General features: G+C 39.4%; 1 protein-coding gene across 1 annotated transcript in view; it reads left to right on the top strand.

Annotated features, from left to right (window-relative positions):
• Nucleotides 1–27741, top strand: part of col4a2 (collagen, type IV, alpha 2) — a 54815-nt gene that overhangs the window by 13884 nt on the left and 13190 nt on the right. Inside the window, exons 4-12 of the mRNA XM_086052458.1 lie at nt 5501–5581; nt 24931–25065; nt 25133–25177; nt 25251–25367; nt 25446–25514; nt 25614–25649; nt 26783–26836; nt 26971–27006; nt 27099–27137. Of these exons, the coding sequence (XP_085908584.1) occupies nt 5501–5581; nt 24931–25065; nt 25133–25177; nt 25251–25367; nt 25446–25514; nt 25614–25649; nt 26783–26836; nt 26971–27006; nt 27099–27137 (612 nt within the window). The remainder of the gene's footprint in view (nt 1–5500; nt 5582–24930; nt 25066–25132; nt 25178–25250; nt 25368–25445; nt 25515–25613; nt 25650–26782; nt 26837–26970; nt 27007–27098; nt 27138–27741) is intronic.

Below are 27741 nucleotides of genomic sequence, written 5' to 3'. Positions count from 1 at the left end.
CAATCAAGGACATTCAGTCAAATCCCGCATGACTAGTCAAGCCATTGCACGCTACGCTGCTACTCTACTACTAAGTGGTTGCAGGGTTCTTTGTAATGGAATTTCTGTTGTCCCAATACATTCTTTATTGCCAGCCCAACACGTTTAAGGCTCTTAATTTCCCTCAAGTTGTCTTCCATAGGAAAGTCTTGTGCCACCCTTCGCAGTTCAAATGTGCAGCGTAGCCTATGATCTTGTCCATTCGATCCGATGACAACCGGGGGGGGGGGTCTCGCACAAGTACTGTTTATGCCCCGCTGTGTGGTTTCATGTTGAAAGCAAAGCATCCATCTCAAAGGGACACTCAGTCAACTCCATCACTCAAGCATCACCGTGATCAGCGTTGCAGGAGCCGCTGGAGACATCAAGGCTGACCCCTGAGAACCTGAGTATTTACAAGCAAAAACAGTGTTTACCGGGCTATAAGGAGGAAAGCGGACATAGTAATGTGAGCGCTTCCATCGCGGCGTTTCTCCAGATCACAGCCAAAATGAATTGGTCCTGCAAGTCTCCAAGTGATGTTATCGTTAATGTGGGCACATCACATCGTGGTTCTAATGAGTCTTTTGCCATGGGAGATGAGCAGTGTGTACATCTGCCGTGTTGACAACATCACACACTCATATGACCGAGGAGGCGCTCACAGCATAATGAAGCCACATAAATTGCATCGGGGAGGGAGAGCGAGAGAGGCATAAGTGACCGTGAGAAAAAGAGCGCTGTTGACCCAGCTGCTTTTATTTCATTTATTGTACATTATCTCAAGACATCTGGCCAAATTGGGGTGAAGACTTAAAGGATGGGGAGGTAACAGAAAAAACATTCCTCATGACAAATGCCATTAATTTCACCACTGGGCTTGTAGAGTTCATGCTAAACACTCTATATGTTTCCATGAGGGATTTATAAAGTACTTTTCACATTGCATTCCAAATGAATTGGCGCATCTGGGGCGGATAATTAGCATAGGGATTTATAAACTTGTTCATTTCAGACAGAACTCTTTGAAGCTGAATACGCTGAACCGCCTTGTTCATCATGCGGGATATATGTTGGGCAAAGAGCTTTACCAAACCTCATATTCACTTTTTTTGAAAACATATGAGAGTGTACGTATGCAGCCAATGCGCAGCCGTGTCAACATACAGAAATGTTTTCCTATTAAGTAATAACATACTATAACCACCAGGATCCCTCTCCGTACAGTGGCCAACGGCAAAACCCGGGGTGTTTTTTTTCGCTTTTGGTAAAGTTTTAAATCCCTCCCTGTTTTGTTGTACCAGTTAGCTAGCCCTAAGCTAACCTTCTCTCCGGTCCAGTGTCCAAGTTTGCAAACTCCCTTCGTACTAGCACGCCGTGAGAGGCCAACAGCGAAGTAGCGACGTAGGCGTTGATACACTGCCTAGATGGGCTTTATTGACTGGTTGCTTAAAGCGTAAGTCAACCCAAATATATTTTTCTCAAGAATACGTTCTATGCAGGTTCACTAGTTGAAACACGGCATTCTGGTGAATATTGCGTTTGTGGAATATGAGTTAAGCAGCAAAATCCACACGTTTTTGTCCATCTCAGGAGTCGGCTATTTTGTCACTTCTGTCGACTGAAAATGACATCACAGATGTTCAGGGCTCAGATAACAACCAATCATGGCTCAGCTTCAGAAAACAGGTGAGCTATGATTGGTCATTACCTGAGCCCTGAGCAACTGTGATATCATTTTCAGTCGACAGAAATGACAAAATGGCCGCCCCTAGAGATGGCTAAAAATGGTTGGGTCAACTCTTATTCCACTAACGCAATGCTTATTAGAATGCCTTGTATCAACTAGTGAGCCTGCATAGAACATATTCTTTAAAAAAAAAAAAGTTTTGGTTGACTTCCCCTTTAACAGTTGAATATAATTCAAATTAGCCGACTAAACATTCCCATGCATACGCATACACTTCCGTGTGTGGGTCTCGAAGAGCGTTTGTCACACGACGCTGTGCACTCCCCACATACGTGCTACGTCACGCACGTTTTGCCATCCAAACATTCCTGTGACATCAATATGCTATGATTCATTTTCAGTCAAATCCAAAAATTCCGATTCGGCATTTGTTTTTAACGGTCAATTTGCAACACAATTCCAATTACAATTTCCCACATAGAGCTATTGTGGTTACTTTAAAAAATAGAAGGAAGAGATTTTGGTCTAAGATGAGATCTTACAGTATTGTTCAAACAAAACTTGTGATCCAAATAAAACCGTGACCTGAGTTCTGTGTACACAAACTAAAATACTATTTTTTGATAACTGGTTGGATACCACAATGCTTACGGAATGACACTGTCGGAGAGGTATTCATTTAACAAAATGTGAATTATTGTGATTTAGAATTGCCTGCGTCATACTGAGAAATGCCTGCAATATTTCTCCCTTTGGTGTCAATAAAAAAGTGGGCATTATGAGCTTTGTAAAGGTTGTACTTTTTGTTGTATTCGATTGTGTACAAGTAAGTGCAACTAATGTAATGTACGCTGTGATGCACAATAGGGTGGAGAAAACAGGATACTGTACTGCTGTTGTACTCAGTCACCTATTTTGGTTTGACTTGGACCGATGGTGCGTTGCTGCATTTTGAGTGACTGTCTCCAAGGGAGCTATTCCTTTGTTCTGTAGGCCCTTGTGGAGATGACTCAGACTATTGTTTGATTTAGTCGTTGGCCTCAATGTGGAAAAAGTGGCGATGGCGCTGCATCCTCGCTGGGATGAAGTGACTTCCTGTATTTAGTCTCCATTCCACTCGGTGACCCTGCAGATGTTAGCTTCTTTACAGCCTCCATCACGCAATGTGCTCATCATTATGGACGTATGTGAAACATACGCCTCAGAGTGTCTACCAGCATGGTGTGTGGTGAAGATTAAAGCACGGCAACAGCGATATCAAGTAACACTTTGAAAGGAGCCCTCAGACAGTTGACAAAGAAACGCAGCCTTGTAGATTCCATATAAGGGGGCGAAGAGAGTCTTTTTGTTGGAAAGATAGGGCATCATTAGAGGACGGCGCGTCTCTGGTAAAAGAAGGTCTTTGTGAGCTTGTGAGGAGGGTCTCAATGTGACCCTTTGTCAGCAGCGATGCTCTGAGATTGAGGTGGGGGGATTATTCTGATTCTTTGCACCATTGTGGGCACAAATTAGACAGTTTGGACTTTTAAACAAGGGACATTTGGAACCCGATCCAGCTATGGTATGATCGTGTAGGTGGAAGACGTAGGCCTGGACTAGCATGAACAGCAAATTCACTCATCTGTGAAAGAGCTAGAGTTTAATTTCCTTCATTTCCTGTGCGGAAGGTGCTTTGTTCCATTAATATTAGTTACCCTGTAGCACTACTGTATGTGGGAAATGTTTAGTGGGACTTCTCAACCGCAGACAGCTTTGACAACTTGAATCAATTTGAAGACTCCACATAGAATTTCAGCTCGTAATATTAATGTGTCTGTTGTGTCTACAATTTGAGTTAGACTCCACTTTGTTCTACATCTTCTACCCCTTATGCTAGCAATATTGTCCTGACTAGACACAAAGGGATTTGGTTGAACTTTGAAACAAGCTCCATTCTTGTCATCTTTAGCTAGCGTAGGGACTTTTGAAGCCTTTGACCTCTGCTTTTCTATGATCGGGGACCCTCACGCAGACTGTCACAGTGACAGTGGGTGGTTTGTCAACGACAGAGACGTTCTCAGACCGATCCAGCTACTTGAATTGTTGCTCAAGCTTCTCTTTATCAAAGACACTTGCTAACCATTCATGTCTGGATGTCCATTATGACTCATTCAAGCACTCCAGTTGCTGCATAAACAGCAGCTTAGTCCACACACCACAATGTACACAAACAACACTTCCACTACTCAACAAATTACCAAATATCTGTGTTCCATCAGCCCTACATCCATTTAGCAGAACAATCATGAAAGTTACCAAAATAACTCATCTGTAGCCTACTGTACCTTTTGTGGCACCCTCTGACTTGTCAACCTTGTAAAAAATATAATAATAATTAAAACCATCATTCTCTGTCTCCTCTCATTATAACTACAGGATGGCAGCAGTTATGTTCATTTAATACCATTTTACAGGTTAATTTTTTCCACATAATCAAAATTGACTCATTTAAATGATATAATCTGTTACACTCATTTGGGGTAGGTTTTAGGATGACTTGGATGAATTACTTCTTCTGCCCTCTTTGTCATACTTTTGATGTAAAAATATCTTATTCTATGCAAAACACATACAGACTTCTAGCTTTCTGTTGGGTAGCCTTTCCCTGTATAAATATCTGAACAATTGTTGTCAATGAAAAGGAAGTCTTTCAATGGTCTAATCAGTTGTTGGCTTTATTTTGAAAATGTGATTTTTAAAATTTAACTATTTATTTATTTATGTATTTATTTATTAAAATTGGAACAATCAGCAGCAGTCAATTAAAAGCCCAGAATTCAAAATTGGGGGTTTTACCTCTAATTTCTCTTTTTTTTTTTTTCTTTTGACGATTGAAACTGTTTCAATTTTAAATGGTTCAGCTCATTCCTATTTTCCAAATTTGTTTCTAAATTTTGAAATAAAAGCCCCAAATTATTCTTATTTCCCTCAAATTTCAGTTGAGGGTTGATTCGGAATCTTGATATTTTCATGAGACAAGGAATCGAATGGTGTGCATTTTCTCAAACAAAATTAATTAATAATCAGCTTTCAAGAAGGAAGAAGACAAAATGCTTTTCTTTTTTGTATAATTTACTTGTGTGTTACTGTATATGTATTGTGTTTCTTTGCTATGTTGACACATTATTTACTGTACTGAAGCAGCAAGGGAAGGGCTCAGAAGAATTTGATCAAAGGCATAGGCTCGATTGTTGAATATTCATGTCTTCACACAGTTTAGGCGTAATTAAATGCGCTTTTTGACTGGGGGCAGGAGTTCAGAACATTCAGAGAGAGGTTCCCCCATTCCATTGTCATATGTCCACCAATGGACTCAAATACCTCTATCTCCAATAGGTTTTACTATTCCAAAGCTTACAGTGGTGGGCTGAATTGAATTACACTCTAAAAACAGTTGGATTAAAAATAACACCATTTTGGGTCAAAAATGGACCGATACACAAAATGGGTCAATTTGACTCACTATCTTGCATTGTTTTGTACAAAACAGTCCATTATTTTGGGTTGGTTTGTACAAAACAGCCCATTTTTTGGGGTTGTTTTCTGCAAAAACAACAAAGAAAGTTGGGTCAAATTGACCCAAGTTGTGGATCGGTAAGTTTTTGACCCAAAATTGTGTTATTTTTAACCCAACTGTTTTTAGATTGTAAAATGTATTGTTGTACAATACAGAAGTATAAAATGACCCAGTTTCCTGAATGTTTGCAATGTATTCCCTGGTTGCTAATAGCTGCATGTTATATATTTGTGCAGGGTGGGAAGAAGCACAGCGGTCCCTGCGGAGGAAGAGACTGCAGTGGAGGCTGTAAATGTTTTCCCGAGAAGGGTGCCAGGGTAAGTTCCTTACTGTTCTAAATAGCTGCATAAATAAACCTCTTGGTCATCACACTGGATGACCAAATAAGGCTAAGACGGCGCACCGAGGGGTCTGAAAGTTCCTTCAAAGCAGTTGCTATGGTTGAAGGCGCATCATTCAAATTGGCTCACGTGTTGATACTGCAGGTGGCACCTCAGCCTTTCTCCCGTGAATAAAGTGGCATCATACTGCAATGTCTGAATTGTGTATCTAATTCCGTTTATATCACTGGTTCTAGACAAAGTTGTCTCTGTTTATGAAGCTAAGGGCAACGTTGCATCTCATCACAACATTGACAATGACGTGTGCTTTTGACCAGCTGAAGCCCATGACTTGGAAATATCGCTCTTTCTCGCAGCTGGAACTATGGAATTCACACCATTCATCACTGTAAAAGCAGAAGGTCAGATGGGAAGTAGTGCGTCGAGTATGGGCCAAACTAAGGCCAGAAATGAATGATAGAGACCAGTCTGAGGAACCTGATGCAAGGGCTTAAGCCCATAGAGACAGACATAGACTAAACACGCTGGGATAATCATCTCCGAATGAATGACGACAGGCTACTTTTCGCCTCACTTGAAACACGTGCAGTCCATATCAGTACATAACGTTGGGATCCTTTGGGCTCTGTAACTTTTGAAATTTGGAAAACCAGCACCTACCTTCCACACCTATTTGACATCTGTGAGAAGATTTCCATCTGTTCTTCAAATGTGCTCCCTAGAGCACTTCTCGACAAACCACTTATGGTTTTATTCCAATTTAATGGCACATTCCCATTGTTTGTTTTTATCCCAAACTCACATTTTAGGGTTAGGCTTAGAGTTAGGGTTAAGTTACAAATAAGTACAAAAACACTTGCCAAATCAGTGGTGAGTCCAACTGAGTAGTGAGTGGGCTGTTGAAACGACTGCCGAATCAGATTTTTCCCATTCAAGTCAGAATGTCATAACATATAGTCATCAGAAAGGAATGTTTAGAAGGCACTTCCCGCCCCCCTATGTCTGCCCTAAGTACCCTATCTATGTAGAGATGTACATGTGTGAAAGCTACATACATCGAACGCTCAGAAGTAGTTATAGTAATAATTGGCTGGCTAACGCCATCCTAGCAACAGGAATATTTGGTCGGCTAACGCTATCCTAGCAATGGGAGTATTTGACCGGGTAATGTCACGCTTGCAACAAACGAAAGATAGTTTTTAAACTTGAACGCTGGACCTGAGAGATTAAGTATTTTAGTGCTAGCTAGTGTGAGGCCAGTAGCAATGTAGATGGATTTAAAATGGGACCAAAGACAAAAAACCTCCTTTGTTCTACCGTTTGCCTGGTTATCCTAGGGGTTGAACTAATTTATATTAAACTAAAAAGATTAAGGTTGATATGCTGCGTCAACATGCCAGTGTGTTCTGCACTCCGATACGTTTGAATGAGATAAGTGAATATGGCTTTGCAAACATATGATCAAGATAAAGCCCTATATTAGCGCACTCGATTTACCATTTTGATCAAATTGGATTTTTCATTCGTTGAACTATGATGTGTTTTACAGCAAAAGTAATTGAGTTGCCCATTCAAGTTGACTCGGTCATTCGGTAGCTAATGCTAATATGAATAGTAATGCAGATTTTTGATGTGAGTACAAACTGTAGTTGCCAATGACATTGGTGGAAAAAGTTATTTTCAGTTACTTGGAACTGAATAGATGAGGATATGGTCATTTTGACCATTTTGAGTTGCCCTTCAAAGGTGACTCATTTCTTACCAATTTTAATTGCGGTGCTAAATTGCTGGAAACCTTTTATTTATCATCATTGTGTATGTTTGTTTCACCAATCATTAACCAGGCGTCATGGTAACCTAAGATATCTACGGACAGCAAAGACCAAGACTGATTAAAAGTAGGCGCAAACTGTTCAGGAGGCATTTATATATATATATATATATATATATATATATATATATATATATTTATATGACTTGAATGGTTTAGCTGCTGTACACTGGTTATACCAACTATTTACAAGAGGAACTTTACAGTAGCTGTTGAACTTGACCTTCCATGCTCACTGAGGAGGACACAGGAAAAGCCCATAAAAAGGTGAAGTGAGGCAGAGAGAGGAAGTCCCGCATTCCACGTTGAAGCAATGCGAAAGATTGCGACGAGGGTCAGAAGATTGCCTTTATCTTCCTGCACCTCACACTCACTTGCCTGCAATTTGCGTCAAAAGGATTTCCATCATCCCGTAAAAACGTGATAACAACGTGCCAAGTTGTGAGAAGAGGTTTACATTGTGCCACTGGTTGAGATTTTTCCATCAGTGTTGGATTTTTTTTTGTGGCAATCAGCAGCTTGTACACTCATAAGAATGAGGCAGTAGATGACAGTAGATGAAAAAAATAAAAAATAACACCAATGCAAAATTTAATTTATGGTTCTCATCCCTTTATGAAATTCCATGGTAATGATTAATTTTCTGTAATTTTGCTAATTAAGGAGAAAATGATAATAGATGGATGGATGAACAAATGTCAATCAATACAATATAGTGTAAACATTTGCTAGGTTTTCCCCTTTTTTTAAAAAAAAACTTTTTTAGAACATGTTCTCCTTGTGCGCCACCCAAGTACTTTACTTTGGGAATATGACAGAAAACAAGATGTTTCCTCACAGATGTGCTCCTCGTCTCTTTATCTTCGACATGCATCTATCGTCTTTCCTCTCAAATCTCTGTGAACGCGTCATTCTGCCAAATGCTTTGCAGCTGCTTGATTTGGCAAAGCCTTGACTCAGCTGTGGTGCCGGATGACTCCAGTCAAAAGGCTAAACGGTGACTTATAGACGTGCACTACTCAATTGATAAATTTCAGGATGAACCTTAAATGACAACAGATGAACTTAATTTGACCCTCTGCAAACATTTGAATGCATGTGGACACATGCTGTACTCTAACAAGGAGCCGAATGATAGACAACAGGCCATAAAAATTCCCAAGGGGTTTCGAAGGGCTTGTATGCCTTTCTGTGAGTCTTCCAGTGGATGACACTGTTAGACACTCAAAGCTCCATTCTAAAAACACCGTTAGAAGTCTTGCACAATTGAGATACGACTGATCAATTGGTCGGTGTCGTCGATGTGACCAGCATAATGAAGAGGATCGTATTAGCAATTCTAATTCAACCAGAATTCGATTCATGCAAATGGAAATGTTGTATTGCGTTTTAGGTCAATCCTGAAATGTCACCTAAAAGCCCAAGATTCCCAACCGGTAGCGTACAATACAAGCGAGGACTGAAATGGATAGAAGCCCCGAGAAGGAGACAAAAGACATAATCATCATAAATCTTTGGCTACCCACTCCCCTGGCAAAGATCATCTTTAGAGGAATGCAGAAAAACATCTTGTACTCCTCTATATTCCTTGATGTTTACTCAGCAATCCCAGCCATGTGGTGACAACCTAAATAGGAGGTGTAGTCTTTTGAAAAGAAAGCTTACAAGACTACATTTTTGGACGCATTAGCGTTATGGAATCAGAACAGTTTGAAGGGAAAATAAACTACGGCAACAGTCAGAACGGAACAAAAGGCAACCTCTGTGTTCAGCCCGAAAGCATGTTTTGCAGTTCAATGCCATCTTTTGTGTGGCTCTTTTGGACAATGTTCATTTCGCAGGCATAAAAGAAAAAAAAAAATGCCTTAGGATTTTTATATTGCTGAAGTACACAGAGAACAGTGGCGCCTGTTTGCACAAGTCCTCCTTGATGAGGTTTGGGCATCATTGGATGTTATGCAGATGCTGGGGGAATCTGTCTGGTCCATCCTGGGAAACACTGGCACAGCTGATGCTGGAGCAGGAAATGACACATCTCAGGAAGTGGAGCACAATGACAGACCACTGATCTTTTTTTTTTTCTATATGGATGGCTTCTGTTTTTGTGGGAAAAAGATCGTCTCTGTTTTTTTTTTTTGCCAGCAGCGTCTATAAATGGCTGAGATTTCCTTGTTCCATGAAAACAGGCTTACATCGACATTCTGATTCTATTGCCCATGAATATCGTGCACTTCCCTGTTGGCCCCAGGATGGGATAATGGCCCAACAAGGAATGTTAAGGATTTCACAAGGTTCAAAGACCTTTTGATGGTGTTTTCACCAAAAGGATGCAAGTCGATTCTGTCCAAGGGATCACAACCACTTGGATCGGCCATACTTTATAGCTCCCTGGTGCGTAAGATCATGTCAGAACAATTCAAAACTTCCAAACGCATGACGTGCATGTTTATTCAAGAGCTCTTCTCATTAAACCTTAGGCAAACAGGATGCGCTGTTTTGTAGTTGGAGAGTAACCCTTGAACTTAAACTCTGGATCACCTCCTGGATTGCTTCAGACGGTCGCATCAGACAATGCCGAAATAAATTAGTTTAGTTATATTAAGAACAGCAAGCATGGTGAAGTTGTCTGCATTTGAATCTCGGCTCAGGCTGTGTGGGGTTTGTATGTTTGAGTACTCCGACTTACCCTTACATTCCAAAAACATACATAGTAGCTAGGGCTGTTTGATTTTGCCTAACAAGAAAATCCAGATTATTTCTCTCAAACCCGATTTTTCGATTACGATTTCTTTGTAAAATAAAAATAATGAAAAATGAAGTATTTGGAATATCTTTTATTCAAACTTAATTTTTCTTTCTTTGAACTCAAAATGCCAGTCAATTTAATTTACATAATTTACAATACACACAGAACAATCCATTGGGATTAACAGCATTTTACTTACACAATAGATTTCAGATCTGTTCTTAATTAAACCAATAATGAAAGAAGAAAGTGCATATACCATCTGAAACGAAATCATCAACATGGGAGAAGGTAGTCAGTCAAGTCTGTAAACCAAACAGTCTGTCAGTCAGTGATTTTGCCAACCAGCTAGTGACTAGCCTTTCACTTTTCTCCCTGGTCTTACTTAAACATAGTTCGGCTGGACCAGAGGTCCGTTGTAGAGGAGAAAAAAAGGACGCCTTTCAGACGTTGAGTTACTTGCTCACGAGTTGTATTGTACATGCGGGGCACACACTACACTGCAGATCTATATTTGCCCAATTTATTAACTAAACGCTGACTTGCCTGAGCAAATAGCAGAATGGCCGGTAGCCATGGGAGGAAGCGGAAATGCAGAGGAAACTACGGTGGCTTAGATACACCAAAAATAAAAAAATCGAACGCGCCCGATTTGATTTTATTAAAATTGTTTTATCCAGATAATTCGGTTACAGTTCAAAATCGCTTAATCCAGCATCCCTAATGGTAGCCTAATTGAGGACTCGAGATTGTCCAATTGATGTGAATGTAAGGGTTAACGGCTAATGGTCAAATGTAAAACTCTACTTTTAGAGCAGAAGTGAAAAGCATACGGCGACTTTGCTGAATGCTCCTTTTTGTGTCACCGAGCGCAACATACGGACTCAAATACCAGTCACTGAAGATCCAAAACCAAAGTTCTGAGACCACAGTCTTGCAAATCTTCACACATCTGGTATATAGCGCCAAATCCCCAAGATAAACCTCTAACGACCTCTAAATCCCCTAAATCGCTCAAAACAAGGCCTTGCAAAGAGAACTACCAACTGTTTGGCAATCAACAAAAATGGTGGAAGGGGAGGTCTGGGGAGTGCAAACCTGTTGCCGTCACTAAAAGTTGTGCAGAGAAGGGTATGTTGTTGCTAGACTTGGATTATCTCCATGCAGGAATTGGACAGTAACAAGGTCTTCTTGTGTGATATTATGATGTACCAGGATTTAAGATGGAACGAAGCACCATGGGTAGATTTAAACAACAGGTGGGGGATTTTAAGAGGAGATCTTTATATCAAGATAGAAGAAAGACTAATTGATGAAGTAGTCTCTAAAGAATTTAACTGGAAATTATACAAATAAAAGTGGGACATTCAAGCAACATGAGCAAAGAACTTGGACTTTTTCACAAGTACAAGGCAACGCAATGCTGATTGCATCAAAAAAAGATGTACGCTAGCAGTAATTAGATACAGTACAGTGCTTAACCGCTATAGTGCAGATTTTGACGTGATTTGTTTTTATGGGGTTTTACAATGTGAAAGCAATTATGAATTTAAAGTTGTGCAACTTTAGTGGAACAACACGTTCAGAGGCAGGGCAGCAGTAAGGTCTACTGGAAAAGATACACCAGACCTCAACTAAACCCGAGCAACGGTTGTTATTCCCGTAGAGAAGAGAGAGCAAACAATAAGTCTTTGGTTACTGTTGGATAATCTGTTTGTATGAGTTCTGCATGTGTTAAAGTAGCAGTTGTTTGAAGGTTTATAATTACCGTAACAGGGAGTTTTGCATTATGTGGTAGCAGTAAGCTAGCAGACTTTCATTAGACAAAATTATATGATTCTGTCGTAATAACATTTTATAAACATTTAGTGTTTAATTCTGTTTTGTTTTATGTTGTGGGGAGTAAAAGAGACATGGCTTGCCTTCATCTCCTCTCATTCTTGCTACTGCCCTTCAATGAGTCATTTTTATAGTAAATTTAAACTGGCAGTGACAAATAAAAAGCTTGAAGCAAGTACGCTAACTCTTTTTTTGGTAAACCTGTGCAAGTGGTGGAGTGAAAGTGGGCACTAAATAGTACTTCTTTTTTTTTAAATAAGATGAACTGTTTTTTAATAAGTTTAAATGTCTTTGAAGTGGGATTGGTAAATCTTTTTTATATGTTGTTAATAATATCTCTATAGCAATTTTTCCACCACTTGTAGGCAGGTCTGGAACGTATCCCTGAATGCATAAACGAGGGTTCGCTGTATATAAAGAACGTAAAACATGAGATGATATATAAATACATGTCAAGGTGAGAATCCATTCAGGATATAGAAGACGCAATGACCATGACTAAGTGTAATATAGCATAGCTATACAGTATACTACAGTATATAGAGTATATTATGCAAAGTAGTGATTTAGCATTGGACACAATTTTCTTGATTGATTAGGGGGTAAGTGAATTAATGAATTAATTGATTACTTGTGGTCTCTCTGCGGAAGTTCTGAACTCCTGTTTGCATGTCAGTGTTGTCAAATTGAACAGTGTGGAGGCATTATGCCATAGCGGAACTCTGTGTGCATGTAGCTGAAATTAACCATAGTTGATATCATTGGATTTTCTTTCAAAGCAAACTACTTGTGAGTGAAGCAACAGTGCCTCTGCTGGTTGCAGCCAAGTAGTGCACTCCATTTCACTCATTTTCTTCAAGACACGACTCAACAATCAATGCCCCGCAATCAACCTTCTTGACGGAGTGACTCAATTACCATGACAATCTCTAATTGAAATGAAAAGAGTCAAGGATAGAAGAATAACCCCTTGAATCTATTCATAGTCATTTCTTTTTAATTGAAAGCAAGCAGCTTGCCAGAAAAGATGAGCCCTCACTGGCAGGAACAACAGACAAGAATTTGGAGACATTTAGTCCGGACTGCCGATGACTCACAAGACAAATGTCACAAGATAATAACACAAAGAAATTATTATCCTTATCTGTTTTTGGCACACAGCTGTGACTCACACCCACATTTCAAAGATGATAGGTGCTGCTATTGGAACAACGGCACTACTGTTTTTGCCCTAAAAACAGTATTTTAGAAACATGGCTCGCTTCTGCATGTACATTCCATTCCTCTTTTATGTGTATTATTATTATTGTCCTATTGAACTGAGCAGCCAGTTGGGCTGCACAATACATCCTAAAAAATATTGATATTGCGGTAATGGCCTATGCAATATGCATATCGCAAAGACACGCCATAATTTTCTTATGGAGTTGTATGCTTTTATCTGAATTTGACCTGTCGGATGCAAATTTAAATGCGCATCGCCACCCAATAGTAAAATCAATTAGCTAAGAACACATTGAGCTTGCATATTTTGCCGCATGAAAAGATTTTTAAATACATGTTAAACGTGTTAGATATCGCAATCATTTCAATCTCGCTGTAGTCAACGTCCATATCGCATGTTTTTCCAATATCGAGCAGCCCTAGCAGGCAGGACAGAGACCAGAAACACACCTTTTGTCACTTTACCACCACTAAGTCACAAATTGCCATCAATGATACCCTGCTGTCGCTTCCCATTAACAGCAACAACAAAATTCCAATTTTTGGAAATAATCCTTCAGCTGCTCCCTGAGGTGCAATCTTGCAAGATATAACGCCTCATGTGATGATACCGAGATCAACCGTGGTATAAAATCCAGGTTTTGTGTGAGTTTGGGGGCATATTTTTCCTGATCGTCGTGGTAATTAGTTTGCAAGTCTAAGTCCGAAGGACTCCCAATTACTTATTCAGAATGAATTGTTTATGCTTTAGAATACGACATAAAGCTATAAAAAATGAATCGTTCTACTTTAAAAAACATAAGATGCACATGAAATGATCTTTTATTGAAGAGATGCAAACTTCCAACATATTGTATAATCTCTTTGAAGAAAATGGCACATTTACAGTACAGTATTCATATTGTAAAACCACGACAAGAAAGACATTGCGTCACACCCTCTTAAAATGAGCCGTACCCCACCGAATCAAACCGGATCGAATCACTCCTCATTAAAAACGAACCGTTCTTGAATCACACTGCACCCAGTGTATTGAGCTACATATCAAGTTGTCTTGTATTAGAGAGATGCACACGCCTCATATAAAGTTATATCGTGTTGTCAGCCTTCCCAACGATATATAATGCAACATGTTTTGGTTTAAAGATGAAAATCATTTAGCAATACTGTATCACTAAAAAGGCCTTGAGAAAACACACTGTTGAAAGTTATAAGCCAAATTAAAATATAGTGAGGGAGTGCAGTTTTCTGTCTGACAAAGATTGTGTTGTTTGGAAATGTGCAGCTGGAATCATAAAACATGTCGGGATATATTTGTATGAGCACAAATGTGGCCACACTTTTTCACACTCTGTTCTTGGTGCTCGTTATACATATGAAAAGGACTGTAACGCGATGCATTCTAAATAATTACCAATCATCAATAATTTAGATTTAGTGACATTTCTGCTTAGTGTGCACCCAATCAGCAGTGGCGTATTTGTGTAAATGTGTTAGGCATCAGACACCAGTCTTCTGGAAGCTTCCTGCGTGCTTTAATCATCAGCCAGGACGCACGGCGAAGATAAACACTGTTAACAAAGACAAGGCCAACACGCTCCAAGTTTTCGGTTTCCTATTGTGCAAGGGGAATTGTCTGCTTCATAGGAAGAGTTTACATCTAAACGGTGATTTATTTGGCACTACGGTCCTTCTGCGTCTTTCAACCAGACGTCTTTTTAGGTTCAAGTTTCGTGAAAGTAGCGTTTTTTTTTTAATATGGTGTCCACATGGGTCATCCACTGGAATCTACTGTAGCATCTGATTTACGCACAGGAGTCAGGATATGTAACGCTCAACGAAGAGTGTCCTTGGAGCAGGAGGGAAAAGTGTTGCGGGTCACCAGAGCGACGGCATATGTTCCCCATCAGGTCGCCTAGTGAAAGCTACATCGAGGGCACGGCCGCACAGGAAACAATTAGCTCTCGTAAATACGTCCCTTTCCCTCTTGGTTCCATTTTTCTCAACGTTTACAAAGCTGCCCTGAGTGATCATGCTCGGCACAAGGTTAGGGTCAAATGTGTTGAGGTATCCAATGGCTGATTTGTAACCCTCCACCAAGAGGTATAGTTCAGTTCAGTTTTGAAGTGTAAACACACCTCCAGTTTTTTGTTTTTTTTTTCAATACAATGACCATCAAACGCACATATTCTTTTTTTTTAGGGATCGGTGAATGTCCTTGAATGTTCTAAACTCCTGTTTTCATGCCAGTATTGTATTATACTGAAAAAATTCTGTCGAGAGGGAGTCTTCATGGACGTAGCTTTGTAGGATGTAGTTTGTTAGGACACAAGCTATGAGTGCTCTCAATACCGTTTGAGTCGACAATCAAGTCAACAAAATTCTCAGAAGTGTGTTGTGAAGTAGCACTAGATTTAAAAAATTGTCATTTTGTTAGCTTTTACCACTATGACAACATAAATGCCAAGTCAACCATGCTATGCTGTACAGTTTAGTGAAAAGCATGGCTAAGCATGGCTAACTAACTACAAACAGTCAAGTGAAGGCCAATTGTTACAAATAACAAAAGCTAACAAAATAACTTAAAATAAATTTGAAAAGACATTTTCTTTACCAAAATAAAATAAAAACGAGTGCTGTATTAAAAATGATACTCAACTGAAACTGTTTTGTTTACAAAACAAACTAAAATTAACTTTATAGCGAGAATGTCCTTCGTTCTCATATTTGTCAATTAATATCATGCATTACATGAGCGTTCAGGTTCTTTTTTAATGAATTTATTTCGAAACTGCTGTATGGGACGTAAGCCTCAGGAGGAAGTTCGAACAAGTCATTTGGGAATTGTACTTTATTTTATCACGCAATACTTAGTGACATTTTTTTTTACCTTAGACTTGACAAATAATCCACACATTTAAAAAACTAAAACTAATACTAAAGCTAATAAAAACTATTCTAAAAAACGTATCAAGCTAACAAACTCTCAAAAGTAATTAAAACTACCGGTAACTGAATTTAAAAAACAAAAGTCAAAATGAAATAAAAACTAACAATGAAAAATCCAAAAGCAAAAATCTATGATTGCCAAGATTTATATCATAATAGAAGCACAACAGTGTCATAAAGTAACTGGACTTTAGGCAATGTATCAGGAAGTGTCTGCATTTTAATTTGCTTTGCAAGGAATTTAATGGGCTCTTGATCATATGACGCTTTTACAGAAAACTGCTAAAAAACATGTGACGTCAAATAACGACAAAAACAATACGTCGAGCCTTTGCACGTTTGTGCTTTGCCCATGTATAGATTCCCCAATGCTTCAATCCTAGAGGTAGGTAGAAACTCCCTAAAAAGATGAGTTCCCCCTAAAGAAGTCGGTGTTATAATATAACCGTGGGAGCGAAAAAGCAACACACCCACGATGGATTTCATTACACATAAACACAATCAGACATCGTGCAGACGCACAATATCGACACGTTTAAGGCAACACCTCATTCTGGACCGTGCGCCATTATATATTTTTTCTCACGCGCGGACGCCGCAGCTGTGTCCTGTTTCGACACACGCGTGCTTTGGGCCCGCAGACATCTCATTCCTCAGACCTGAGGCAAGAGCGCAGGTGTCCGGCCGTGGAGAAGCTTGGGAGCGTAGCGGGAAGTGCGAGCAGTTCTTGGATCTACCCCTCGGGTCCAGTGCAGCCACTGGTCATTAAACGCATGATCGGTAATTTGGTACTTGGCGCAAATGAGGATTCTCATAGCCGACGGGGCTCAAAGGGGCCAACGCTTGTAAGCAGGCCAAAGTGAGAAACAAAACAAGGGATGAGAAGTCATAACGGACTCCAAAAGTATGTGTCAATCGTGTCCTTCCTTGCACTGCCGTTGTATATTTGAAGTCTGTGCTCATGCAACGGGGTCACTGACGTTTTTCTTCAGCCGTGGGGGAATGGAGAAGTTGCCCCCCCGATCCAAACAAACTCATAGATTTCCAAACATATCTGCAGATGTTTATTTACTCTGCCTGAGTTCTCCTTGGGGCAAACCCCCCACCGGTGAAGCTGACCCCCTTTTCTTCATGGACATCGTGCAAACAGTGATCTCCAGGAAATGGGTTCACAAAAGTTCCGTCCAATACAAACTTGTAAATGGGGTTGTGGATTTGTCACGTGGGACCAAAATTCCTTCAGGAGAAACTTGTCCCTAAAGCACTTAAGTTCAATTCTGCTCATCATGAGAATGTTCTTGACAATTTCTTAAACGGCTGCTAGCTTTTAACGATGACAACTTTAATTTAAAAAAAAAAGGCTAAAGTCAAACACCCAAGATGATTTTCAACTTCCAATCCAATTTGGAAACAGAAGTCCCAAATTAGCTTGAGCTTTTTCTTTGGCTTTTTGTGCCTTATCACAGCATGCATCCATCCATCTTTTTTCTATGCTGCTTATCCTTCTAAGGGTTGCAGGTGAGCTGTTTTCATTTCAAAAGGACAAAAGTATAGATTATTATACAATACACATATCATCAATATATCATAATTACGACATTTAAAGCAACAGGTGAAAAATTTGCAAGTGGTCAAGTGCTAATTGTGAAATGCTGAATCATCCTAGTTTTTTTTTTTTTTTCTCAACAAAGCGTGCTTTTCCGACAGTTGTTTATGGGTTCATTTTTATTTTTCCCGGAGGTCAGAGGTCGGTACACAGGGCCGTGTGTTTCCCATCCTGCTCTTATTGGGCCCGTCCCAAAACGTACACCCCAGGAGACAGTTCCCGGGCCCAGATTAAATTTACGGCATCAGACAGAGTGACTAATAGATGTGCGATTTAAGGGTAACAAAAATGCAAACACAAAAAGCAAGAGGAGGGGGGCGGTGTTTGGTCGGGGTCTCAGAGGTTTCACAGAAACTGCATGTCCCCTTACAGTTTAACTTGTGTGAGTAATATGAGAAAGATAATTACAGCCTAGAATGTTTGTGATGCTTTCTTTGCTGCCTTAAGAAGCACAACATGACATCAGATAAGGGAAGTGGAGCTACACTGGCATGGAAACAGGAGTTCAGTACATTCTAGCAGAGGTGTAGGGCCCTATTTTTGTGCTGAGTGCAAGTCTAGCACAAAGTGCAGTCTATGGATGGGGTTTTCTTTGTTTTGGTGTTTTGCTAGACTTTGCACAAGTCGAATTGGGCCTAACGGGGCGATTTCACCTTTGTGCAGCATTGAGGGATGGAACGTAGTCTTTTCCCGGTCAATCCTAGCCCCATCCCTCATTTGCTTCAAAATCAGAGCATTCCAATTTAACATTGCCGAAAGAGAAATAGATTCGCTGGGGTCCGTGCATGACATTAGCGCGTAAACTGCAAAATCTCCCCTTTGCGGATGATGTAGTCGGCCATGCATGTGACCAGCTTGCACCCCTGGTTGTGCGTTACTTAGTGACACGTTACCTAAGATACAATTTCACTCAATAACAAGTTACTGGCATCACTGCTTGCCACTTTATTTGGTACACCTGCATGATCTTATGCGATCTAATCTCTAAAGAATTGTACCAAAAATAAAAAAAAATAATAATGCTCAGTCTTGATTTCCACTGTCAAAGAGGTATTAAATTTTGTTCAACAAGGGTCAAAATAGATTGTTCCATTACTTAGAAAAAATACAATAACAAACATTTTTAAGTTAATTTCTCAATCAAAAGTAAGTCTTTTTATTTTTGTAAAGGCAGACTTTTCGATACAGCTTTTGTTAGTTTGTCAGGTTTCAATAGGCAACATTCAAGTGTACCTAATGACGTGGCTTGTACAAGTACGTGTTAGGCCACGTCCTTCGCGCAGGTCTTTGGTATTTTCACGTTCAGATCAGAGGTTCATTTCTTCTCATCTATCTGCACTCATGTGAGTCACATTCAACTGAAGGACATTATTCCGAAAAGAAACCTTGTCACCTTGTCATGATTCCAGCTGCAGGATGTCCATCTCTGAAGGAACAATAACTGACGTCTTATCTTTTTCGGACATTCCGAAGGACATTTTCAGTATCAGCGTCCCATCACTGCACACCTCAGCATCGCTGTGACCGGTCAGCTGGTGTGTCTGTGTCTGGCGATGTGTGTGCGACTGTGTGTGTGTGTGGCATTTTATGCTCTCCAAATGAGGTGAGAAGTGATTGAATAAAAAGCAGACGCAAGTTACCAGACCAGCCTGGGAAAATCGTTTTTTATTGCTCAGTTTTTTGTTTTTGTTTGTTGCTTAATGAGGTCCGTTATTTATGGTTTAATTATCTAATAATATTGTGTTTTCTTAATGTTTTGTTCTGTTATGCAAGGCCAAAGGGGACGATGTTGTATGTTGAATGTTGTAATACTACTACTGACATGTAATAGGCAGAATGGTAACAGAGAGCATCCAGACTGCCAACAGAGTAAAAATAAATGAGGAAATAGGAGAAGCTAGGCTAACTTTGCGTTCATTTGGTAGTTAGATTGCCATTGCAAACTCCTCTCCTTGTCATTTTTACTGTGGCAGATGACTTGAGACTCGATACCTGCAGTTGGAAATATTGAACAGGTTTCCGCTGACTTTGATCGAAAAAATGGAAAAGTGCTCCAATTCATGCATGGAAGATTTTGTGCCACTTTAATGTGGATTTTTCCCAAACGTTTTGATCGATTTCCAATTTGTACGACATTAGGAATATTCAAATTTTGAAGTTACGCTCACCTGCCATGAACTTGTTTCGGTTCAGTGTTACGGAGCGCAGACAACAGCAGGATGTCTTCTATTTGTTATCCGTTCGCCTTGTCAAGAGATTGTCCCCTTGGCGTCCGAACGAGGGGAAGTACTTTGACGGCGATTTAGAAGGAGAGTTTGGGGAGAGGAAGGCAGGAAATGCTGGGTGGAAGCGGTGCGAGCAGATAACAATGGCGAGCCGAGGACGAAGAATGAAGGAAACGAAGTGACGGCAGAGCGATGCCAAAGAATGTCCAGTGTTCAACAGTAAAGGCGATGCAACGTGCATACCTCCACCAAGGTCAATGGCAATCTCCATCTGCGCCTTTCTGGTTGTCATCAATGCTTGATTTGACATTTTGCATTAATGATGGGCGCCGCCATTGTAAATTCAAGTACAAAATGTGGGGAATTTCGAATACCAATTACGAGTTTTCTTGAATGCAGCATATTATGATTCGAAATGTTGATACATAGATGGATGGAGATATGGATATTATTCATAACTAAACGGTCACAGCAGCAATATTCACACCTACTGTATATACTTGTGTTGTTAACATAGAAACTACCAAAAAGGAAGAAAAAACACATGCAAAAGCAGCATTTAAGAAGAATAAAAGAAAAATACAAATCTCATCTAAGATAAAAAATGAAATAATCCAGAAACCTGTCACATTTGTTGCCTTAATTCAGCCATTTCCCGCTATAATTTGTTAATTAAAATGTATTTATTATTTTTCATTTATTTTTACTAGACAATTGGTTCATCATTTATAATTAAACTAATTCTAAATAATAAAAGAATACACTAGAATTACTGTAATTAATTATTAGTAGTATTATTGTAATTTTATTATCATAATAAACTTGTTTTAGATATTTTACATTCAAATTTGGGGCAGTAAGGTATTACACTCTAGACCAGTCGCCAACCAATCACAGGGCAGACATAGGCAAACAACTATTCGCACTGGCATTCACACCTACAACCACAGAGGAAGGCCAAGATTCAAACCCCAACCTCAGAACTGTGGAGGAGAAGTGCGAATCACTTCCTCATCGTGCTTATTGGCAAACAGTTATTCATTTGTTTCATTTTTCCAAACATAATAGAATTACAACAATCCAACTTACCTCATGCCTCCCGCGCACTGTAAATAGGAGCAAGTGTATTACTTTGACTGAGCCAAAACTCTCCATCAAATTAGTTATCTCACTAAATCTTAGCTGGTTAAGGGTTTTGATTTAATCTACGAATGCCTGCGAGTGTGGTGGTGCGTCATTTATCATCCTGTGAAGGGGCTTTTCCACTAAAACAATAGGGAGCACATCTGTTTCTTTACACATTGACCGTCATCATACTGTAACTGTCTGATCCTAATCTTGCCTCTAATTTGTCCAATTCTGCCGTAGAGAAGTTTAGCACATCTACGCTAACATTTTATCCACTTAACAGAAGGTAAAAGCATATTAGAATACTCATTTCTTGGTTATTTTATGGTTATATCATGCATGTTCTCCTTAGGCTTGTGTGGAGAATCTTCCCTCCATACGCCAAAAACATGCACGTTAAATTAATTGAAGACTCTAAGTTGTCCCTGATGAGGAACAGTGGTATGGATATTGGATGGATGAATTTTGTGGCTGGAAGCTAAGCACATACACAGGTTTCTACTTTAAATGTAGAGGCGCACGTCTGTGCACGACCTGGAATCCGTGTTGTTATAGCGCCCCCATAAGGTGGCGTTTGGTTTAATTTGTTTGACCAGAATGGTGGTGGTCTTGTCTGAACAGCTGCGGTGTCCAGATTGACGCGAGACAAAACACACACATCCTAAATGGGTGTCATAGACACAACTGTCTCTAAGTTGACGCACACAAACAAACACGCACACACATGTACAATAGAATCCAGTCATCTGAGGATTTAATCAATTCTTTAGAATGAAATCAGAGTTCAAACTTTTTTTTCAAGTTAATTCATTTTGTAAATCATTTAAATCTAGATTAGAATATTTAAAGTGAATCTTAAAATCTGCTTTTTTCTTTACTAACGTTTATTTTTTTTATACTCAGACATGTTCATCTGAGGTGACACAATTTTGAACACTCTGTTCTAAAGTACAATTACAGAGATACTTGTGGGGGAAAAAAATAATTAATAATAATAATAATAATAAGACTCCCGGTAAAAGCGTTCGTAAAACTGTTGCTTGAGCAAAAGTTAAAAAAAAAAAAAAAAAATTAAAAACTCTCAAACATACTTAAAGTGACAATGTGTACAATGTTTTGATTTTTCAATGATCATTCATTTTCAAAATTCGCTATTCATTTCAACAATATGCAAAAAAAATATATGCTCACATCAACGTAATTATTTTTATATAATTGTAGGTGAAATAATATCTAATTATATTACATAGGGTGCGCCTCCCCTACAGGAGGCTGCCATGTTTCGCTGCCATCCTTGTCCTACAGATACTCGAAGGAGACTGAGAATGTAGGTGCGAACCATCATGACTACTGCATATGTAAATACAGTTACGTCATGACTTCAGCGAATACTAGAAGTCGTTTGTGATGACATTTGTCTTGCACCTTTGCGGAAGAAACTATTGGTAGGCTTGCGATTGTGGTCTTTCGGAGGCACCGTAGTCCGTCTGCTTCAAAATGCATGCGCTTCCATCTTAGGTCGTTGCATTCTATTAGTTGACCACTAAATGGCACTAAATTCTACTCATTGTCTTTTTAAAGTAAAATGTGAATTTACCTGCAAATGTATACACTTCTGTTTTGTTACAGTGGATACAAAAAGAATTCACACCCCTGTTCAAATGTCAGGTTTTTATGAAATATAAAATGAGACCAAGATAAATCACTTCAAAACTGTTTCCACTATTAATGTGAGTTATACAGGTTGTATAATCCAATTCGGGGGTAAAATGTTTTCAAGAGTGAGAGTAAAAATGAACAACTGAGATAATATGCACAACTTCTTATAAGTAGGGTGCGGTTGCGTTCAGAATGATACATTTCCCCATGTGTTTGAGCGATATTGTTATGTTCCAATGAAACCAAGGTTGAACTTTTTTGCAATTATTCCAAAAGATATGTTTGGTGCAAATACAACACTACACATTGCCAAAAGAACAGCTTAACCACCAAAGCATTTGTTGAGGCAGAACCATGCTTGTGGCTGTTTCTTCAATTGGAACTGGGGCCATTTGTTAAGTTGGAAGAATTATAAACAATTTAAAATAGCAGTCAGTGTTAGCACAAAACATTCAGGCTTCTGCGAGATAAGAAAATAATCACAAAAAGATTAATAGAACTTCTGAACTTTTGTTGAGCTTAATCAAATTCCTGACTCCCATTTAACATTAGTGTGAATGTGATTCATTCATTCTGAACACGGTCCACATGTTAAGCAGGTGTGCCCACTTGTGCAACACTGTCAGGTTATTTTGACTGACCCCCTTGAAAAGAAAAATAAATCAATTGAGTTGTACAGGTTGAAGGTCACAATAATGGTGTTTTTTTTTCTTTTTTCTTTTTTTTTTTAATCTCGTGCTTATTTTTGTATCATAAAATGGCATTTGAACAGGCGTGTGTAGACGTCCAATATAACCTTGCACAACAGTTTGAAAAAAAAAACTGCACACTAAATGTTTTCACTCTTTGTTTTAAAGGTATTTTACTGATTCCCGAAAAAAAATCTGCCTATACACATGAGTATTTGTATTTCATTACTTCCCACCACTGATGTACACGAGGCTTAAACAACAGATGAAGTGAAGAGGGTGACATTTTGTTACACATGCCCTGCTGTCACCAAGCCTCTGAACTATTTGTCCGTGGGTGTTTTTGTTGGTTTCTCACAAGAACACGTTCAGACCCCTCGACCTCAGCGGTCATCGCTGGCTGACCTTTTGGGCTGTCAGACCAAACAAACAACGCCGTTTCCCATGATATCACTGACCACAAGCTTCGCAATCATTTGCAAAGTCATAGATTCTCCTGAGTCCAACTCTTCAACCCAACGTCTCAGACCACCACTGTCACTCCCACCAGAGACAGGAAAAACAACAAAGAGAGGAATGTAAACAAGAATGTTGATTTTTTTTTTTTTTTTTTTTTTTTTTTCCATCTTTGTACTACTTACCTTTTTAAACGTCTAGTGGCTATTTTTGGTCGACATGCAACTCTTCTATGAGAGGCAGACGGCTGCTGTAGTACCATGGTTTGACCAGGAGATGTATGTAAAGAGCTTCAAATGCCAGAAGAGCTTACTCTGCGAGAAAAAACGGTGCACATGAGGTCATTTTTTAAAAGATGGGTAAGAGGGATAGTTGTATCATTAATAAAAATAAATTATGACTTCATTTAATTTGAAATAAAATAGATGTAAGAGAATTGTATGGATGAATAGAATTAAATTCAAAAGTAATTAATTAATGAATTAAAATTTAATTAATTATGAAATTAAAAATGAAATAATAGCACATGTAATAACATGGGCTGAAAGAGTTTTTAATACGAGTCTGTAATTAAAAAAAATATTTTTTTTAATTATTTTTAGCTAAATGAAAGTAAATTTAGATCAATTTTGCTTTTCTTTAAAATACCAGTAAAATACATATACCCACATAACCCAAAATATACAATACGATTGCAAATTTATTTATATAGCGCATATAGCTACAGCTGTAACAAAGCACTTTACATTAAAATAATATGAACAATTAAGAAACAGATGGCTGAATGAAAAATAGCTACTGAGTTTATATAACGTAAAAATAAATGGAAATTAAATAAATAAATGCATTTTAACTAATTATCAATTTTTTAAAAATGTACTACCATATTCTTTGTACTCAAGCTTATTGCTCCCACACACGTACAAAAAAAAACTGATTCATATTTGGGTTTTTTTCTTTCCTTCAACGTCAGGGTCAACACGGGCCTGTTGGTCCCCAAGGCATCACGGGGCCCCCTGGGAGACCAGGAGATCCAGGCATCCAAGGGCCAAAGGGGCACCAAGGTGACACCGGACGCAATGGCAATATTGGACCCAAAGGAAATATGGTAAATTGTCGATGTTTGGGGGGGGTTCCATACATGCTCCATTTCATGCTAAATTATTTGTCCGCAGGGAATGACAGGTGTACCTGGCTTCTCTGGAAATGATGGAATTCCAGTAAGCAACTACTTTTGTGGACACATTTTCAAATACTGTATATACACATTGAAATGGTCATTCCTTTCTTTAGGGCCACCCAGGACAAGCGGGACCCAGAGGAAAGGCCGGGGCGGACGGCTGTAATGGGACAGCAGGGGAATCCGGCATCCCGGGTCAAATCGGACGTAAAGGAGAACCTGGTTTTCCTGTAAGCGTACCTCCAATTAGGTTTTGATAGTAACTTGCAAGTTGTACTTGCAGTGCCTGATTTTATGTTTCCTGCCAGGGACAAGTGGGCAGGAAGGGCGAGAAGGGCGACACCTTGGATGTGACCGTATACATGCAGAGATTCAGGGTGAAGAGGAAATCACATGAAATATTTGTGTGATGTTGACATTTGAACCGCATTTTGCTGCAGTCAGATCATATGAATGTTTTGATCATCTCTCCACAGGGAGACGCGGGCACACCAGGAGCCAATGGACTATTTGTAAGACCTAATTGTTGGATGTGTATTTATGCATGATGATATTTCATTTAATTTAGCTTCATTTTTAAACAGGAGAGTTTTCAGTTTTAAAATAACAAACAAGATCTGAAGGCCCCCAGCCCTCGAGTCTCTGACCAAAACCACACACTCCACTCACATAAACTAAAAGGTCGAAGTTAGCCACGACTGCTACGTTGGTAACATGACTTATTCGTAATGAAGTTCTACTATAACACTGAATTTGACTGGTTTTGAGTTTAATGTTTAGAATGCACTATCAAATAAAAATCAAATGGCTGATAAACTTATTCAACGCTGCTGAGCGTTAATGTTACTAATTCATGGCGCTTCGGAATCCTCATCTGCCTGAGAGCCTTTCACTCTGCTTCTGTTAGCTAATCTTATTCCCAGTTATTTGCAAACAAGAGTGAGCATTTTAAACATTTTCCACAGGTGGGTTTTCCAGCACAGTTTCGGCAAAGTTACCGAAGCCCAAGCTACCCTGTCAGCGCGAGGCTGCAGGGGTGTGCCCACCACGCGTGTCCCTGTCAAATGATTAACACCTCGTTGGTCACGCCTTCTGTTGTTTTTGGTTGTTTTTTCTTAGGTGCAGTGGTTTCTTAAAAATCACAGAGATTGGACCCAAAGCGGGCTGATTTAGTTTTAACTGATTTAACCAATGACTTTATGAGTGTAGTCAAAACCTAACTGATACATGTGAGAGTATCGACATATCGATTCCACAAATTTGATATACCCACCACTTGATAGATAGATAGATAGATAGATAGATAGAAATTTGAAATATAGTCACTAGAGAAGACGGAAAAGTCACTAAATATAGCACATTTGTCGCAAAGCTGACAACACTGCAGACATAATTTACAGCACCTGCTCGCTGCCTCGCTTGTACCGTACACATGCGCGCACATCAAAACAAAAGCACCGCTTTCAAAAATAAGAACACCGCATATTTTAGGTTTTATTTTGAATCCATAAAGGCTGTGAGGGCTAGTCAGACACTGTGGTTGGTCCGGATGTGGCGCGCGGGCCGGGGTTTACCTTGGTCTGCCTACATTGTAGTGAAACGTTCGTTAGACTTGCCTATTGACTGTTTATGTGACATTTGACAGGGACCCCCTGGTAACCGAGGGTGGCAGGGAAACCCAGGGATCCCAGGACCAAAGGTAATAATAATAATTTAAAAATAATTGGAATAATAATTCTAACATGCATGCACTTTTGTGTATTTCATCTTGTGTGAATATTAAGACTTCATACATGTAAGTGCTAAAATGTTGCTGTTAATGTCCTCTTCTAGGGTCCACCAGGGCCACCAGGTCCTCGGGGACCAAAGGTAACTCTGACTCAGTTGATAAATTTGCATGTGGATGACCTTTTGTCACTCAATTTAATTAATTTGCGCTATTTGTTGTGTTTTCTGCACAGGCTGTAACAAACGTACTCAAGGGGATGAAGGGCGATCAGGTTAGTGACCGCTTGTGACAACAACATTGGTAGAATATGTCACATGTCCTGTAATATCCTCAAATAGTGCCCTCCGCTCTAATAGTAGCCTTAAAGCGAAAGTCAACTCAAACTTTTTTTTTTTTTTTCAAAAACATGTTCTATGCAAGCCCACTAGTTGAAACAGGGCATTCTGATAAATATTGCGTTTGTGGAATAAGTGTTAATCTACTCGTTTTTAGACATCTGTGGGGGCGACCATTTTGTCTTCTTCTGACTGAAAATGACATCACAACTGCTCTCAACGACCAATCACGGCTCAGATTCAGAAAACAGGTCAGCCGTGAATGGCTAAAAACGAGTACATTTTGCTGCTTAACTTATATTCCACAAGCGCAAAATTAATCAGAATGCCGTGTTTCAACTAGTGGGCCTGCTGAGAACATATTCTTGAAAAAAAATGTTTGGGTTGACTTCTGCTTTAAGTCAAATGCTGAGTGACAATGAACACACCTTTTTCTCTACTCAGTAAAACATAACAGGCGGAGACATAATAACTTTCACCTCTACCCTGAGTGTCTGAGTATAAATACAGTATAGCTGTCCTCTCATACACGCACCAACT

This window comes from Filicampus tigris, chromosome 14 (genome assembly GCF_054856515.1).
Source record: "Filicampus tigris isolate MCC_2025a chromosome 14, RoL_Ftig_1.0, whole genome shotgun sequence".
Lineage (NCBI taxonomy): Eukaryota > Metazoa > Chordata > Actinopteri > Syngnathiformes > Syngnathidae > Filicampus > Filicampus tigris.
The sequence above is the reverse complement of the archived record's forward strand: the minus strand, read 5'-3'. Positions and strand labels throughout refer to the sequence as shown.